The sequence below is a fragment of the Barbatula barbatula genome (genome assembly GCF_947034865.1).
Source record: "Barbatula barbatula genome assembly, chromosome: 8".
NCBI classification, from domain to species: domain Eukaryota; kingdom Metazoa; phylum Chordata; class Actinopteri; order Cypriniformes; family Nemacheilidae; genus Barbatula; species Barbatula barbatula.
In genome coordinates, this window is record NC_136771.1 from 8294694 (window position 1) to 8314104 (window position 19411).

General features: G+C 38.7%; 1 protein-coding gene across 2 annotated transcripts in view; it reads left to right on the forward strand.

The window, feature by feature from the left end:
- ctnna2 (catenin (cadherin-associated protein), alpha 2) overlaps nt 1-19411 on the forward strand; it is a 337138-nt gene that overhangs the window by 40713 nt on the left and 277014 nt on the right. The window contains exons 1-4 of one of the 2 annotated variants that reach the window (XM_079463419.1): nt 3359-3411; nt 13386-13581; nt 18169-18335; nt 19157-19276. In XM_079463419.1, the coding sequence (XP_079319545.1) occupies nt 18177-18335; nt 19157-19276 (279 nt within the window). In that variant the 5' untranslated portion in view covers nt 3359-3411; nt 13386-13581; nt 18169-18176. Of the gene's footprint in view, nt 1-3358; nt 3412-13385; nt 13582-18168; nt 18336-19156; nt 19277-19411 lie in introns of those variants that run through there. The other variant, XM_079463418.1, reaches the window with a different exon arrangement.

Below are 19411 nucleotides of genomic sequence, written 5' to 3' on the forward strand. Positions count from 1 at the left end.
CTCCTAAATGTGGCCCTAATGCGTCAGTTTTCAAGATTAAACCCACAATCCTAACGCATCTTATTTCGTCTTTAGCTTCAAAGCTGTGTAAAGTTAACCTTGCATCTCCTCCCCCTTAGCGTAGACACGACTAGCTCACAGACAGATCACAAGTTCTCGCTCTAAGCTACTGCAACGTGCGTGTTTCCCAAACCCTGTGAGAAAACAAGTTCTTTGACCCATTTACGTAAATTCATTTTGCATGGAAGAACTTGTCGTTTTTCGGGTCTTCTCTGCCCTTTTTATTTATTGATCCAGCGCATTCCTGCTTTGAAATTTCGCCTATGGCGCCCATGATGTGGTAATACACCTCCTCCGTTCTGAGTCAACTTCATTTAGCTGTTTCTCCTTTATGTGTCAACCAAACATCTTTTCAGAATCAGATGCTGAACTTTTAATTTATATTATTAGACATATGGTATTACAAACAGTTAATATCCGTGATATTAAAAACCATGATATCATGTTCATTTCACACATATCGTAATATTGTGGATTAACTATTCAGCATCCTTTCCAATTTTACCTTAAAGGGACAGTTCACCCAAGTCTAAATTCAGTCATCATTTACTCACCCTCGTGCTGTTCCAAATCTGTATACATTTTCCCAAAACATAAAGATATTTGGTAGAATACACACTATTTGGATGACATATTTTTGCATGCATACCATAGAATATGCTATGAAACATGTAGAGCTCTCCACGAAAGAAGCTGCCACTGTTTCACTTGATCCCTCCACATAAAGCGTAGTATCAGCCTTAGACATCAAGCCCACGGACCATTTGCTAAACGTCTGATGCATAATGCACACTTTTCAGCCTGTTCAAAGTCGTCATTCTTTAATGGTTTGCCTGGAAACAATAAAAGCCGTCTGATCTAGGAAGCATCATTTTGTTGCTGTTAACTTTTGACATGAATGTACACCGGTCTGTTACTGCGGGGACATTTCCACGCCTTTAAACACAAAATAAAACGTGATTTGTTGTTTTACCTGTCAGTCATATGGCCTCTTGGCGGGCCTTGGCCAAAGAAAGTGACGATAGGTTCCGGACCTTCAGTATGGCCACGCCAGAATACATCGATATGCCATTTTCTGGGCACTTTGTACATTTACTAGAGCGACGCGTGGCATGTTAATTTTGGGTTGACAGTAGTGTTTCATTTCTTGAAAGCTTGCGTTTCGCATGGCATTGTAGACACGCCATTTCCAATAAACAGATTAAGTTGAGCTTGTTCATGGTTTGTGCGTGCTGGAGCTCATCCTTCCAGTCATGTTACTCTACGTTGAAATTATGTGGACATGAATGCACGCTCTTATAGCTACCTGCTGTTGCTTTTATTCTCTTTTGTTTAGAATAGCTCGAAGGCCCTTTTTTGATTAAAATGCAGGTGAACGTTTTGTAGGAAATAGCTTGGAGAGCATTTTATAAATAGGTTTGGTTTTGGAGATGGTACATTTTCTTTAAGCAATGATATTGTTATATACAGAATAAATATGCATCATCCAGAATATGAGGATTTTCAGTCTTTCTAAATATACAAAGATGTCAAATACTTCCACAGACCATCAAAATTTCAACCAATTTGAGTTATCCAAACAGTATCCCAGCATGCTTTGCAGCATAACAGAGTAACACCGTATTTTCATTTTTGTCATCACCATTTGTTATTTTTTGTGTGGTGATGTTAGGAGCAGATCTTGTTTTGTTAATGATATTAATTTGTTGTCATTATTGTTGAGGTCTGTGTGCATCTGTGTACCGCTGTGGCACTTATTGCTTTTGTTTTGCAAGACGGGTTCTTCCTTTGAGTAAAATTATCATTTCTTGTGTTGCTAAATTAACATTAACAAGAAATGATTCCAATACAATTCATTTTTTACAGCGTGCAGATATTATATTATCTACTGTACATTCGGCACACTGGTAAAATATAAATAATCAACTTACTAAATAATACATTTTACATTGTTCTCAAGCTCAGCATCTTTTAAACAGATGATCAATAACAGATCATCCATCACTGTGCATCTGTATACAAGCGTGTTGACACGTTCTGCTTTGACACATCAAGCTTGTTCCTCGAGGTGTGCTGACTGCAGGTGTAACCTGAATCTAACTCTCACTGCTACAGTTTGCTTACACATCATTTCTGTCAACTCACTTTATTCCAAAAGTTTGCTCTAGCTCGTCGGAAATGTTAAAAACTTGCTTACAAACCCGTTTTCAGCCACCCAGGAGTTTGTTTGCTGTACTGATAGACAGGAGCGATCTAAGGTGAGTGGATATCCGGGGCTTAGCCCAGATACCACCAAATATGTGTTCGAATACAGTGGCGTACCAAGTCAACAAACCTCCATTTGCACGTCAATCGCGCTCAGATTGTAACGGCAGACCCCAAGAGAGCACAAACTCCTATGATCCAGAAAAAGGGGAAACGTGTCGGGCCAATAGCCCTGTGGTTAGTGTGCCAACATATAGTGCCAGTGTAATTGTGGCCCGAACAGAGTTCGATTCCCGTCTCAAAAGTCTTTTACCGTTCCCACTCCCCTGTCTATAACCAAAGCTTTCTGGTCTGTTCTCCACTGTCCTATCGATTAAAGGCAAAAAAGCCCCTAAAATATAACTTTGAAAAAAGAAAGCTGTCGTGCTGGATCTTTTTCAGTTAACCTCGGCTTCTGTACGTGGCAAATCACGCCTTCTTTCATTTGTTTGGCCATCTCAATTAGATTGATATTGATGCGCTCATTCAGAGTCCATAGCAAGAAAGACAAGTAATGTTGTACATTATACATTACGCAATAATAATACGAGCGTAAATGATTAGATGTAATAATATTATTAAATAGATGACAACTAATTGGGACAAATAAAGACCTCTTACTACCCTTATCCTCACTATACACTTTATTATAAACACCTATTTCATGCCATTTTCAAATATTGTAATATTGAAAATAAATGCCTGTATGATCTGATATGTGATGTGAATATAGTTCGGCAAAAGCTTGATTCGCTCTTTCACTTATATGTAGCGTCAGTACTACTTGTCACACGGTTTACTCACTACGCCACAGAATCTGCTGGAAAAGTCCGGAGATGGACCCTGTCAGGTCTCGGGTCTAGCGCCTGTGGGTTTTTTGTATCCTCTCATGTCTTGATGTTTTTTCTGCATTCCCCCACTCACCTGGTTACCTTGTTTGCTCCTTCATTATTAGTTTACACACTTCACCTGGGTTTTTCTGATTTTCCCGCTCTTTCTCCAGCTGATCCTTGTGTTCTCTTTCCTTTATATTCCTTACGTTTCCTCTTGTCTGGGTCAGTCCGTTTGGTTTAATCACCCGAAGGTTGTCCTATCCAGTCTTGTCGTGTGAGTACATGTCTCTTGACATCGTCTTGTCTAGGCTCCAGAGCTGTTAGTTTACACCAGATATTATATATACACCAGTCTACCCATTGGTAGACGTGCAAAAGATACAAAAGGCCCATAGGTGATTCGTACACGACATGATAATAAAACATTCGGGGCTTTACTGAAAACTTTTGGGGCTTCAGCCCCCTAAGCCCACCCCCTAGCACCGCCCCTGCTGATAGATTTGTGGAGGTATTTTTGGAGCAAGAGGTGTTATGTCGCATCTTGTTTCTGATGTTGTTTCAATATGGAGTTGTAGTGCCTACAATTCTAGTAAGTCATAGGAGTTTTTCAATTGAGGCAAAAATTTATCAAAATAATTTGTGGCATCAACTTTTCATTTAACAGCACATAATAAACAAAAGTTGAAGTTGAACCTTTGATGAACTTTATGATTTGGGAATTCATGGCTGTTTCTTACTCCATCATGTAACCTTTATCTACTATCAAAAAGAACTGAGAAAACTTACTTTTTTAACACTTACTTCAGTACAGTGCACAGAATAATCCCAGATCTTATCTGGATTTTAGACTTGTATACATTATGGCTTTTGTTTCGTTAAAATTAGCTTCACTTAATTAAGTCATACATTTTTTCATTCACCTGCCCCCAGAGGCATTTACCAAGATAAGACGTTTCAATGTGTGAAATAAAGTGCTGGATTTAGAGCCTATTTACACTTCAGGTCTTGATCGATCTAGCTGCGCTCTGATTGGTTGTGCACATTACTTTACCACCTAAGAGATTCATCCATATGCAAATATGGTGATTGTATATTTGTGTTGTACTTTTTTATTTGTTAACCTGTTATCAATAAGACACTGCGGGTTCACCGAAGGAAACCCCTTCCTCAAAACCGGGCTACCAACTGCCGTTTTGACTTGATATTGCAGCATTTCTGAAGCCATTTTCACATTATTTGCTTAACCATGCGTATTGTCAACATCGTAAACCCCTCCCAGGGACGTTTTGTCTCTTTCATCCAATAATTCAAAGCTTCACCACATTAAACAGTGAATAATGACGCTGTTGGACGTCAGGTTGCCTGTTGTGAGCAATGAAGAATCTGCAGGTTTTGCGTTGTTGTGGAAACAGAAGTCACAGGATGTGTTTTTATGCAGTTTGTTACTGTTGTTTTGCTTCTGGAAGGCTGTAGATAAAACAGCACAGGATGAATGAACTATTCCTTAAAACTACTTTAAATAATGTACCACAGGCATCCAAAGGTTTGCTGTTTTTTGTGCCACATCCAGAAGTTGAAGCAATGGCCCTTGTATCTGCCTCGGGTCTCTCTAGAGAAGACTTAAGCATTGAGCTAATATATTCTGTAATGAGATAAGAAAGCAAAATGCTTAGGCTAAGGCTCAGGCCATCTGTGTTTAATATACATAGTGCACTGTGCAGCTTTAACAGGAGGCTGGAGTGTTTAAATGTGAGGGATATAATTAAGGCAGTATTATTTGTGAGCACAAATCGGTGATTTGTTCGTAATATTTGAATCATATATTAAAAAATATTTAGCAATATTTAATCAATAGACTATTGTGATTCCTTGTTCTCATGATGTGATAATAACAACGCCTATAAATGTAATTATTATAATTTAATAAAAGCAATGAATTAATTAATTACTATAATATAATAACAAATATTGAAACATTGTATTTTGGTGCAAAGTTTGTAAAGTGTCTTGATAGACCGGATTGTTTTTTTATATTTTATTTCTTTATTTCTTCAGACCTTGGAAATCTCGCATCATGTTGCATAATCATTGTTTGTAAACAAATATACATTGTGAATGTCACAATACATTTTTACCTTTGATCTCAGACGCTGGTCGCGTTTCAGTCACGGTTCTCAAATCACGGCTACAGCGGCTTTGAATGTTCAGGATGAGAAGAATATCGATGTAATCATGAAGAACTTCCTTCTCCGACTCGCTGGCGATGGAGCTGATCAGGGAAACGAAAAGAGTCAATATGTTCACCCTTCTGCCATCCATCACTGATGGGCTGCTCTTGGCTTGTTGAATATGAATGAATTAACAGCGAGCTCCGCCGGCAACCACCGAGTAAACTAACATACCGGGGGGTGGGTTTGGCTTCGAGCGGAGGCAGGAATCGGTCTTCGCCAAGACGACCGACAGGAAATAAGGCAGACCAACAGGGGTAAACAGAGTGCCCTTGCTGTTTCGAGCCCTAGACTGTGACTAACACAAAATTGACGTGCGGCCATGGTATTGCCGCTTTATAATTCTGCCGAGGCCCGACGTGACACGCTGAGTCATCTGCTTTAGCCGGAGCTTCTTATGTGCTATAAGCTCACAGTGCACGGGCTAATGCCTCTGCAGCCTGAGAGAGTGGCTGCTCGTCGTTTCCTAAGCAAATTCTACCAGAATGCTTAGGGAACGTGTCTGTTTGAGAAACGATTTAGAGAGGAACAGAAATGTAAAGATGCAGGATGAAAATGTCAAAACCGAGGCTTGTCAGGAGTTTTTGCATGCAGATGTTTGAGATGTGGAATGAACAGCATTGCCAATACTTTTAAGGGCAACATGAGATGTTCATGATTTTGTTGTGAATGAATGCGAGTGGATTACAGTAGGCATCCACAGTTTGACCAAATAATCATTTTTAGGGGCTGCAGAATACTGCATATTGAAATTATATAACTATTGATATGAATTTTCCACTCATGTGAAATCAAATGGTCAGATTAGTTTTTATTTGCTGTAACAGTAACACTAGGCTGACCACTTTCAGAAGCGGTGGTGAACTGTATTGAATACGTGTTTCTGTATTTACATACCATGTTTTATAAGGATTATAAAAAAGGATATCATTTGATTTGTTTACATACATATTTTGATATATTTACAAGTACATTTTTGTTACATTTTTAACATTTTATGTGCTTTTGTCATTTCGTTTTTTGTGTATATTAGTTGCTAAAAATAAATGTATTTTAGTTTTAGTTTAGTATTTATTTATTTTCAGTTATGAGTTTTAGTGTTTTAACTTTCTTAAATAATATTTTGTCAAATGTTCATCAATATTTATGTTTTAATATTTTAGATTTGATCAAACTATAATAACATTGTTTGCTGCTGAATATTTTCTTGAAAACTCAAATACTAAGCCACGTTACAGAGGTTAAATGAGTCCCACGAGTGCTCGTAAATGAACCAAAGTCAATTTACCATATTTAACTAGTCTGTGAGGCGTAACAGTAAATCCCTTCCTGGTTGTCATTTGCTTCAAATTTAATATGACATCCACCCTGTTTAAGTTTCATTGCTTTGTTCTGCTGGCAAAAGTTGTAGCAGATTGAGTTTTTGTTTTGAAAAATATGACATTAATGTGCTATAATGTACAAAGAAGGCATGACTTTAGACAGTAGTAGGTCTTTATGTTTGATACTACAAACTTCTTGACAGGTCCCAGTTTTCTTTTGTGTGTATATGAGGAGAATGTTTGAACTGTGAGTAAGATGGGATATTGTTTCAGTGGGAGAGCTCCCACGCAAGGCTTTTCTATCAAGAAAGATCTTTATTGTTGTCTTCGATTTAAATGAGATCCTTTAATAGAAATCTCAGAATGGAGATGAGATGACATGATATGAAGAGGGAAAATCACGATCCTTCAGATAAGATAATGCATCAGTTCTTTGGTCTCACGGATGAATTTGATGATTAGAGTTGGAGATAAAGGTGCATTTTTTCAGCAGGTAACAAGGACTTTCTTTGGAGATGATTTATTTAACGTTTCTTAAAAAGTGCATCATTGTCCGACTTTAGTTTAATGAGATTATGCATTATATCTGACTGTTTAAGTTTGTGCTAAGCGTGATGCTCCATGTGACCCCAGCATTTAGAAAAGAAAAGCATAACACATTTCTTTACATTTTACAAAATACATTTTTTAACTACATAATGTCGTGGTTTTTTCTTTTTTATTGAATGCATTAAAACATTTATACATTTCCAGGTTCAAATTAAATAGTGAACCTGGATTTTGGATCTCAAACCAACATGCCTCACTAAAGCTTTTATCTTTATTTAATATAGTAAGTCCTAAAGCATCAGACTGTCCCCAGACCTGAATATCGGGCTTGGAAAACATCCGACAGAAATCCAAACATCACAGTGATGCTCTTTTAATTATCCGTCCCTGGACTCACCCGTGGGCCCTCTGAGCCGAGGAGGTCACTCGCGAAACATTTAGTATTATTGATCACTGATAAAGCCGAACCGTATAGCTCTGTGGACCGCGAGGAAAGGTCAGCGCTGTTAGATGGTGATATATTCAAGATGGACTGCAGCCTTTATTGGACCTCATTTACAGTTTTCAGGTCACTCACCGCACATGGGTTTTTAATATCCCGTTGACATTTTTATCACATTTGGACCCACAGCACTTCCCCTTTGTTCTGCTACACCGAGCTGCGTTTTTTTTTAAATAAACAAATGTTTATTGGTTCTATCGTCTGGGATTTTATCATGACACAGTTAGGCAGATGTTTCCGCATGGAGCAGTCAGTCTGTCCTGCAGGCCACCTGCTTCATCTCAGCACGCCGGCTCTTTAAAATTGGGCCGAGTAAGAGCTTAAGCACACGTTCTCGTTCTCTCCATTCCCCTGGGGGTTCCCTTTCCATTCAGTCACGTTTTCCTTGTCATCCTTTTTGCCGGCTTTGAACACACCTGCCACGTACGCAGGATGTCAGACCTCTGTTGAGATCTGCAATTAGCGACTGGAATCTCACAGTGTTGGAACGTGTTGCGGTAAGTTGGGTGACTACTCTGTCGAAGCACACTTCAAAGATGCTAAATGTGAGGTTAAATTCAGCTGAGAAGGTGCAATTGTGACTAAACCCACAGAGACAGTAAAATTTTCAAACTCTTCCGGTGCAGAAGAGAAAGTCACTTTTGGACGTTTCGCTGACTGAAGAAATCTGGATGTAGCGCATGAAAGTCTGAATTTAACGAGGGAGTTTTCCACAACCGGATAGTTTTGTTTACTTTTAATTCTAAGGGACACACGTCAGCATTCTCCGGTGTGTTAAACTTTATTGAAAGAATTATTTTTTATTTGTTTGCTGCTGAGCTGCCAAAGTCTTTACATGCCCTATCATGAGTCACTCATAATTATTTTTAAATATAAAGTATAAATAATATCAATATATTGTTCACATAGTATAAACAAATATGAGTATTAATATCAGATCATTTATATAAATACATTGGTAAAAGTTTTGAAATTGAAACATTTGGACATTTACTGCGTTTCCGAGTCCTTCCACATTACCGTGCCTTGCTTTTTCCTTTTATTTTCCAGTTTCGACTTTTTGTTTTTACACCCCCAGAAAATGGCCCGAGGTTGAACATCATTTCACACTTTGGTTGTTGTCGTCGTGTATCACTAAAAGGCACCTCACCGCCAGCAGGGCTTCCCTGCATTTAGAAGTGTGTAGAATGCCCGGGTAGTTTCATTTGTCATTTTTGCTGGGTGGTTGATGGTTTCAATTAGGTTTACCAGCTCACTAAAACCCCCTGATCCCACCCCCCTCGCTTACATGCCCTTTTTCTGCCGCACATTGTGTTTCTCTGACAGCATGAAAATATTATTGGGAGGCTCGTAGAAAGGGCATTCCTTTAAAAGAGGTTCCTTTGCTTTTTCGTACATTAGATACATCTTTTTGTCGTGGATGTCCGCTGTATTGGCAACCCTGAAAGTTTTGGCATGGACACCTGAAACGTGGTCTTAGGAATCTTCATGGAGATATAATGAGCTTTTCCCAATTCTCTTCAAGCCAAGTGCATCATTTGAAGGCCTTGTGAGGCCGTCTGAGTTCATGGACTTATGCTAACAAGATCATACAATGAGCATATCTGTTCATGGAGAGAACAACAGACTGATGTAAATGTTATTGTCAACATAGCCAGTGGGTTTTTTGTGTGGCTTCAGTACAGGGAGGCTTAAGGACTCACGATTGACAGGTGGAGATTAAAATGATGGAAAACAGTGCAAGTTGGGTCTTAAGTCAAACAAAGTCTCTTCATATTATGATAGTTTTGCGCTGTGTTTCAGATACAGCTTGTATTTTTATAATGCTGAGTAGGACATCAGTAGTTCCTGATGCTGTCTTAATCCTGGAAGCACAATCCAATTACAGTCTCATTCACACTTCTGTTTATGTTTACACTTAATGCATTTAGGAGACACTTTAAGCAAAGTGACACGTATTGCAAGATGCACGATTTCCCTGGAAATCTACAGTTGACATTTTCACCAGAAATTATTCTAAAACCCAAGCCACATACAGTAACATACACACACACACACACACACACACACACATTACTATTGCTTTATTTCTGTCAATTTAATATTTTCTGTAAGTATTTTACTGCTTATTTTTATCCTCAAAACGATACAAATGAATTTCTTAAACTAGTTGGACCAATATAGCGAAGGAAATAGAATAAACAGGTTTCTTACATTTAAAAACTTTCACCTTTGTGCAGTGTGTCGGCCGAATTCTTCCATTTATGTGTGGTGTTTTAGTTTTGATGAAATTTGTATTGTTCAATTTGCGTGGGAAAAAGTATGAATATTATTAACTTATGAAGTGCGAATTGACTATTAAAAGCAAATATTTGAAAGCTTCACACTCCAAATGTATAGAAGTTCATTTATTGCACATTTCCCCTTTTCTTTCGTCTTTCTGCTGTCCATTGCAATAAGATTAACCTTTATTTTCACCTAGACCTTGTGTTGACGGGCTTTGACAGGACTGTGGGCATTTCCATGGAAACCCAGTTTCTGTCTGCAGTTGAAACAGCAGCATTGGGAGTCTCCAATTAGACAAGCGTAAAGATGCTTTCTATGAGCTGCTGTTGAAATATTTATAGTCTGTTCTATCCCTCGGATTGCTAATCATTAAAATAAGCCTCCAGTAAAGGAGAAAATTGACCGTTTCTTATAGAAAATAATAACACCACGTCCTTTAAAGTAACAAAGAACAGTCTGCAAAAATGGTGTTTCAATTACAGAAATAAGTCTATATCCACTGAAAAAAGTTTCATATTTAACAGATGAATAATTTTGAATGTCATTGTTGATGACATTACATGAACATTTACCAGGAAATGGTTCGCAATAGTTGAATGATTTTAATATTTGGGAAAACAAGATCTACCGTATAGTCAAAGATTTAGTTCGAAGCAGATAGCAGAGAGATTATTTTATGTTTTCTAATGAAAAGCTGTTTTTATAAGGCAGTTTTGCCCTCCGCAATATGACATACAGTACATACAGTAGACGCAAACAATAAATTGTTGCAATCCAACCAATGGTGGAAACAGTAGTTTTACAAATCGCTTCTGTAGTCTTCAACTTTCTGTATCAACATGCTGTCACAGTAATGGCAAAGGGTTGCGTAAGCATCGGTTTCATGGCCAGCATTGACCAGACCATAATAATGATGAAAATCATCTCAGCAGGCATCTATAGAGGCAGACTCCAGTCGACCGTGTTCCTGTAGGTTCTCTGTCTTGCAGAGTTAGCAGCCAGACACAAAACAAGCACACCCGAAGCAGCTAACCAAAGTAACTTGAGAATTTACTTGGGAAGCAGGTGTGTGAGAGCCGGACTGGAACTAAGCAGGCGGTGGCCCATCAGGAGATCCATTGAGTTACACTGATCTAGCGCCATAGCCAAATCAATGCCCTGGTAACAGAAAGATAGACTTTATCATGTGTATTTTAAAGACAGTAAGAATCTTTGCTTTCTCCTTCGTATTTGTCATTTCTACCCCAAAAAAGTACATCACGTAAAAAACTGAAATTTTCTGGCAGTGGGGTTTCCAGAAATAGTGACAGAATTTTGGGTTGGAATATACCTTTAAGGGCTGTTTTTATTTCAGCTCACCATGCAAATGACCATGCTGACACATATCACGTGCTGATATTCTGATCTAATGCAATGACTGGACAAACATTTTACGGTCCTGTGCCTTTTACAGAAGAAATAAAAATATATTTTCATTATTTTATTTAATGGCTGCTATCGGGATGCGCGAGTTTCCACCAGCCTAAAAATTGTTTACCCTGCCTTTGTTTTCTGGCCAAACATGCTTTATTTCTATGCAAATGAAACGCATTATAGGAAGCGGTGGATTCAGAAACATCAGCACTGTTTGCTTGTTAAAGCTAAATGGGCTCTAAAACTAGAGGTAAACCAAATTGTGTTAGAAAGGAACCGCATTCACCTGTCATCATGGTAGCTGTACTTCATCAAATGATGAAGAAGAGATTCACCGGGCACATGTCCAGACGTGCGGGACATTCAGCTCATTTACAGCATTTCAGAGATAATTCTGATGCCTGCATTAATATAGTGCAGTACAATTCCAGAAAAGATTGCCAAATTGTGCATCCCCACAACCTAGCACAATGAACTGGCCTGAATTTGCCCTGTTTAAAGCCTGTACAGGACTCTTCTGTGGACATTTGTCAGTGGTTGTTTTGCAGGATTTTTAACGCACTTGTCTGGGAGCCAGAAGCTACTCTGTTTTACATTGAAATACAGATCACTGTGACATTAGAGTTGGTTGACCGAGTGACTAAATAGATATTAACTAGTGTTTTTAGGAAATAAAAGTTTAACAATGTCAAGTTTAATTGTTGATTGTCTTCTCCCATTCAAACAGATGTACTGCGGTCTTGCTATGACCGAAATAGCTGCCCAGAGGCATTGCAAACATGGCCGAGTGTCATGACTTGTGTAACGGACATTAATTCTATCAGTTTCAAACTCTTTCTGAACTCGCTCTTGAATATCGTTTCATCATTTGCATAGGGTCATTTTAATATGTTCTCTCAGTTTGATGTTTTTGGTAGGTTTCTCCGCATCCATTATCACTTTCCCAGTCCAAGCTATGTTTACTTTGGAATGAATTCTCTTTTAAGGGAACGACAGCCAGCTCTCTTTATGTCCAATAAAGAACCAATATTAAAATAAGCAACCCTGATAAATTTCAAGCAACAAAGTTTGCACAATGAACTTAACTTAGTCCTTAGTGTGAACCCAGGGACAACAGATTTATATAAAGCCAACACCTACAGGCCCATTTAGATCTTAAAGGGATAGTGCACCCAAAAATTCTGTCATCCTTTATTCACTCTCTTGTCATTTCAAACCTATATGACTTTTTTCTTGTGCAGAACACAAAATATGATATTTAGGAGGATGTCGGTAACCAAACAGATCTCATCCCCCATTTGCCAACATAGTATAAATACAAACAAATGCTATGGGAGTCAATGGGGGTTGAGATCTGTTTGGTTAGTGACATCGTTCTAAATATCTTCCTTTGTGTTTAGCAGAACAAAGAAATCTATACAGGTTTGCAACAATCTGAGAGTAAGTAAATGATGACAGAGATTTTCATTTTTGGTACAACTATCCCTTTAAAGCTAGACTATTGACTAAATCAACATGCATCATGTAAAGTGTTTCTTAAACACACTTTATTAGCAATGTGTTGATCTGAAGATCAAGTAGACCAATATAGTAAATTGCCTGAGAGATTTGCACTACAAATATTCGCTTTCTGTCAGAGCTACCTCACTCAGTTTCTTTATAATGATATTTATTGTTCATATATTGATTCATAGGGGACTAAGCCAAGAGTTTTTCCAACCCAGTGGTCTAGAAATAAACATCCGATGGCTCAAAAACGATCGTGTTGACTAAACCACACATTGAACATTTCTCCCTTGTTGCCTCTCATTAAAAAAGTCATCATATGAACTGCACTTGAAGGCATCATTGTTAATTGAGTCGGCTCTGTGCGAATGTGTGTAAAACCTGATATGATACTATGATGAGTCATTTGTGCCGCTATCTCACATTCATCTCTCATCTGCAGGTGACCACACTGGTGAACACCAGTAACAAAGGCCCATCCAGTAAGAAAAAGGGTCGCTCTAAGAAGGCTCACGTTCTGGCTGTGTCTGTGGAGCAGGCGACTCAGAACTTTCTAGAAAAGGGTGAGCAGATCGCCAAGGACAGCCAGGACCTGAAGGAAGAGCTCATCGCAGCAGTAGAGGATGTCCGCAAGCAAGGTGAGCATGTGTTCTGGACCACATGAACGATTCTCCACTGTGCCATCAAGCAGCCAATAATGAACCGTATGACGGCAAAAGTCACTCACGTAACATTGGATTCAATATATTGAGTTGCAGATATATGAGCTGAAGTTTGGAGAAAGCTAGACTAACTTTTTTAGGAATTTCATCACCCAAGTTGTGCCTGTTGTTTATTTCCTTTATCTGGCAGCACACCAGTCTCTCTTTCAAAGTTTTTATGACTGTTTCCAAACACACGGTGACTCTCTCCAGAACACTTCAAACTCAATGGTCTGGACTTGAGTTAGTGTTTGCTCAGCCAAATTACCTCTATGAAAAATGGCAAACGATTATTGATGGTTTTTCACACAACATGAATTACCCTAAGAACAGTCGAAGAACAATTATAAGGCCGTGGAGAAGAAAAATAACCACTTTTAAACTATAAAAGCTCAAATGTGTCAACTTTGTTCCAGGATGCTATTTTATTTGATAATATATTATGCCTACTAATATAAAAAAAATGCAATAAATAAATCATTTTATTTTACATATTATATATTCTTTTAAGGTCAATGTTTAATTACATTTTTAATTCATTTTAGTAGTTGATCTATAATAATAATTATTATTATCATAATCTGTTTTTTATGGTTGTTAAATTTGGTTTGCCATAAAGGTTGATTGATAAATAAGTTAAAGTGAAAACACATGTTCAGTTAATAAGAAAATACATGTAGCATATAAAATGTTTTTCACAGAAAAGCCACTTTATTCATTACGCAAAACATATAAGCAATGCATGCAATGTTTGATTGGTTCTTAGATGTGGAACTTGTGTGCTTGTGTGTGATTGGCCAGCAGAGCAAGGGGATTGGCTGGTTATCACTTAGCCCCTCTTGGTCAAAAACAAAACTGCACCCTTACGTCCTTTCATTGAAAAACTTTACCTTTTTAATAATGTACAATATTCTGTCCGCATTGATTTTTTTAGCTTCTATAAAACGCAGCTAAATCTAGTCACTGTACAACTGTAAAATGAATACCTATGGAAGCAAAACAAAATACAATTGAAAACGAGCCTGAAAACCTTATGAAATAAGCAACTCTTATGTGATAAGGTGACAAAGAAAGAACATTACTTCGGACAGTTTTGTCGACAGGTCATTTGTCATTTGATGAATACTTAAATTGGAACACAAGTGACATTTTCACCTGAATATTTTCTTTGTCCCATTACCCCCCACTTCACCGGAGCGGTTCGCCACTCAGACCATTATGTCCAGCCTGTGTTCATTAACCTGGTCCAGGCTGAAGGTCAGACTGCTAATGGTCAACCCAGCGTATTTGAACGCTCTTCATTCTGCCACGGAGCCGTGGCTTGGCTCAGGCTCATTCTATTAGCACCACAGGTATGAGAATAGCTCAGCATTTTCTAACAAGCTTTTTAAATAGATATAGTTATTTGTATAAAACCAGTAGCCTTTAGGTTTTGTATGAACCTTAAAGACTCAGTGGGGTGTGATTTTGGAGAGCAAGAAATCGTGCATATTGACTAAATAGTGAAGAATACTGTAGTATATGAACCCACGCTCAGCTCATTTATATTTATCAGCTCTCCTGGACTCTTGATGTCTTCTGGGCGCTATGGGTGGCTGTGTCTAAAACTTGAAAAATGCTTACTTATCTGCAGGTAGTGAGCCATTTAGATACGCTTATAGCTAATATTTGCATAATATAAAAATGTATTTGCTGCAGATTTGGCATACTTTGCTAGGACAGCATCACCCCACCACTGTGACGCAGACACCTGAATCAGCTCTTTAAAATGCCACAGCTTTACTTTACTGCACCACAAACCGCAGATGGTGAGAGTTTGTGAATAAGGCGCAGTCTAGGCCAAATTCACCTAGACATGATTTTAAGTGGTGGGATACTTAGTTATTCACAACACTGGTTGATAATGACAAAATTGCAATTAGTTAAGAAGAGTAACTAGTTCATAAAGGATCGAATAATGATTTTATTTTGACTGCACAGGGCACAGCATTCTTTTAACACATGTGGCACCTGGATTGCATGCACTTAGCAAATGATTGTTGTTCAGCTGCCTGAATGTTTTTCTGTTCACTTTCTTTTTCTTTTCTCAGATCATTGTGATTTGAAATGACTTAAAAACATTCATGACGGAGAAAGGATTATAACTTCTGGCGGTAATGTGGGAAGGCGAAGCTGACAAAACAATGTAGAAAGCCAGAGGGCGGCGGTGACATTTCTTGTGGAAGTGAAGGGACAGTAGGGGAGATACTATTAAGAATAGCTGGCATTTTGTCACTTCTGTTTAGTGTTTGACAAAGATGCACCACAGAACACGCTCGCACGGAAGTCAGCCATATTTTGGGGATTCATGAAAGCATCCGGTCTGCCCACACGAGTTGATACCGGAAAAGCAGACAGTTCTCTATTTTTCTTTCGATGGATTTTATTTCTGTTGCCACTGACTTGGTTAATTGGGTAATGAATCAGCCAACTCTTATTTATCTCGGTCCTGTCCGAAACTCTAGTTCAAATGCAATATGTGTACTCTTACTATTGGGTCTTTCTTTCTCTGTCAATATTAAACGTAATAACGTAGTGATATAGTTTTAAAAAGTGCTTTAGCTTAAAAAAGTTTCACACTTGGGCGTCTTTCACACTTTAGTTTAGTTTGGAACGGATGAAAAATCGCTAATGTAAAATCTGTCAAGTGAACCCGGGTGTTCACCTGGCTACCGAACCCGAGAGAGGAGGTGGTCTGAGTTCGGTTGCTCTCGAACTGTGGTGCGCACTTGATGAGGAAGTAAAGTGACCTGCGCATACGTTTAAGCTGATTACGGTGTATTTCCTTCAGTAAAACACACGTAAGAGATGATAGTGTTGATGATTCACCTTGGATTCGAGCAAGTCAACCTGCATCGTATTTCTGCGCTCTGAGCGGCAGGTCAATGTTAATCCTCTGTTTCCTCAAAATAGTCTGTTTGCAAGCAGCTGAAAGCCGTCTGCATGCAACGCGTGTACAGTAAAGCCAAATGCCATTTACTCTGATGCGCATGATAGCACCAAATGAATAAAAACACAATACATTGATCCGTGTTCTGTTTTTTGTCATGACGAAAGACGAACGCAAAGCACCAGGATTCGACAGAATTAAGTTGAGTGTGAAACCAAACCAACGCTGCGGGGGGCTGAAAGCGCCCTTGAACCTAATGCAAACATATTACAGTGCAATAAAGAATCAAATCACATGGTGAGACGGTGCTTTTAGTTCTGCATGAAATGAAATATGGAACAGGGTAAGGAGTATGTCAGAGATGGAGTATCTCAGAGATGACGTTTTTTGTATGGAAACCCCAGAAGCAAGTAAGCATTTTAGCACTTCCGGTTTCATCGCCCCAAAGTCTCTGTTTCTTATGGGTATTTTTGTGTAAATGCCTGTAATAAAGTTTGTGTTTAACAAAACCTCTAAGTATTTACGTTTTATTCTATGACATAAAACACACTAGATTTAAGCTTTCGTGCTTTTTAAAACTTTTTAGTGTCTTTAAAACAGTGGTTGCTCACAAGTTACTTCTTTCTCTGTCGGGGATGTTAGCATACAATTCTCAAAAATAATGCAAAATGGAAATGTGGATGGGGATTCACAAGATGGCGCTTTTGCAACGCCAGAGTCTGCATAGAAATTTCCACACATATAACACTATCCAGTTGTTTTGGCTTAACGAAGTGCTCAGCAATGTAAAGAGGACATATGTCATATCGCTAATTTATTACTTCTTTTTGATCTAAACAGCACTCAAAACTCCTGCTGTTGGAGGCTTAGTGGTGGTGACTTTGATATCGCATGACCGTGGTGTAGTCTGTTTATAGCCCGTGGTAGCTTTTTTCTTCTGTGGATTGGATTTGAGCTTCATAAGTAACCAATCTCGTTTTAATCTGTCAATATTATCTAGATAGACAAAATGTGTAAACATCATAAAGCGTGCGGCACTAACTTCTGGATTTGCCTACAAAAATACGTCATCTTTGCTCCATTCTATTGCTGGGTGGAAAAAAGATTTACCCTGCTGGTAGACTTGGTATATTGCTGCTGTGTGACTGTTTTTTCAGCACAAACCAGTGTGATCGAGCATGAATGGTTTGATTTATAAGTGCTCGCTGGGAAATAGGCCAATAAATACTCCAGAATACCCCTTAACAAAGGATCTTCTCTCCCTTAGTGGTTTAAGTTCTTAAACAGTTATCAAAAAGTTAGAAATGCAAAATGTTGTCACAGCTGCGATAAAACCATGTTTTTCATAGACATGTTACGGCGTCATTTGCTAGACACCATCAGCCCCATTTTTCTGAAGTGTGCTATTTTACTAAGGAGCACTCTTGGCTATCTTGCCAGTATTCACTGTTTATATTACTGATAAACAGATGCACAGCTATTAATAAACCATCGTCATGGCCACGCAGACTAATTCGGTTCAAGTTGTTTTTGGAAAAGCCTGAGGGATTCGCTGTGTGTTATAATATTTGTTTTGTCTTGGTTGTTTTGTGCAGGCGAGACGATGCGTGTGGCCTCCTCAGAGTTCGCAGATGACCCTTGCTCTTCCGTGAAACGGGGCACTATGGTGCGCGCCGCCCGCGCCCTTCTCTCTGCCGTCACCCGGCTCCTTATCCTGGCTGACATGGCTGACGTCATGAGGCTCCTGGCCCACCTAAAGATTGTACGTTCTCTTGTTTAGTTATCTTTCTCTTAAGTTTGGTCACGCTGCTTGCCATGACTGTGTTAAATCTATACATCTCAAACATTTGTACACCTTCCTACATACATGTTGAACGCACCGATTTTGAAGCCTTGGTGTCAGTGTACGCTCACTCCAGGAAGTTCATTATCTACACCGTTGATTTTTTCTGAACACACTGACAGTTCAAAGCTGCTTGACTGCGGCCGATCTTCACAGCTTGTGGCCGTCCGCAGGGCTTGAATGAGCAAGATTTGCCTCTCAGTTGTTAGATATCCTAGAGAATACATATCTCTCTTTATTTCAAGGACACAGAATAATCTCAATATGTATTATGGAAACAGGAAACTTTGGAGACTTCGCGTGTTTGGTCTTTATCTTCACTCCTGGTGTCAATTTGCATAGCACATATTGCTACAGAGACATTCTCCTGGCACAACTATTAAAATGCATACATAATATACTCGCACGTCGCTTTTTTTTCACATGGGCTTCAACATTTTGCATTTGTATTTTTAAGGCAGATTTTAAAGCAGTTCTGTTGATACTCATTACAGTGAAAACTGATCCAGAGTAACAATTCACATTACAGTATACTGTATATATCCCAAGGGAATGTGTACTTCTGAATTGCTTCAGCACTTTCTCCCTGTAAAAGTTAACCGTCACTCAACCGCATCAGTGAAAAGTTCTTTACTGAAAATTTAGGGACTTTTTTACTGCATCTTATTTAACGGATGCTTTTTAAAGCACTAAAGCGTTAAATGGGTTTGTGTACTGTGTGTTGATTCTTGTGCTTTTAGGTGGAGGAAGCATTAGAAGGAGTCAAGAACGCCACCAATGAGCAGGACCTGGCCAACCGCTTTAAAGAATTTGGAAAAGAGATGGTCAAACTCAACTATGTGGCGGCTCGCAGACAGCAGGTATTATGAAATTTCACTTTAATTTCGGGTTTTTTTGCACTTACGGTGTTCTTCCTCAACAAAAATACATACTTAATATGGGTTAGCTTTAGGTTACAGGTCACTATCTAGCAATTACTCATTAAGCAGTGCTGT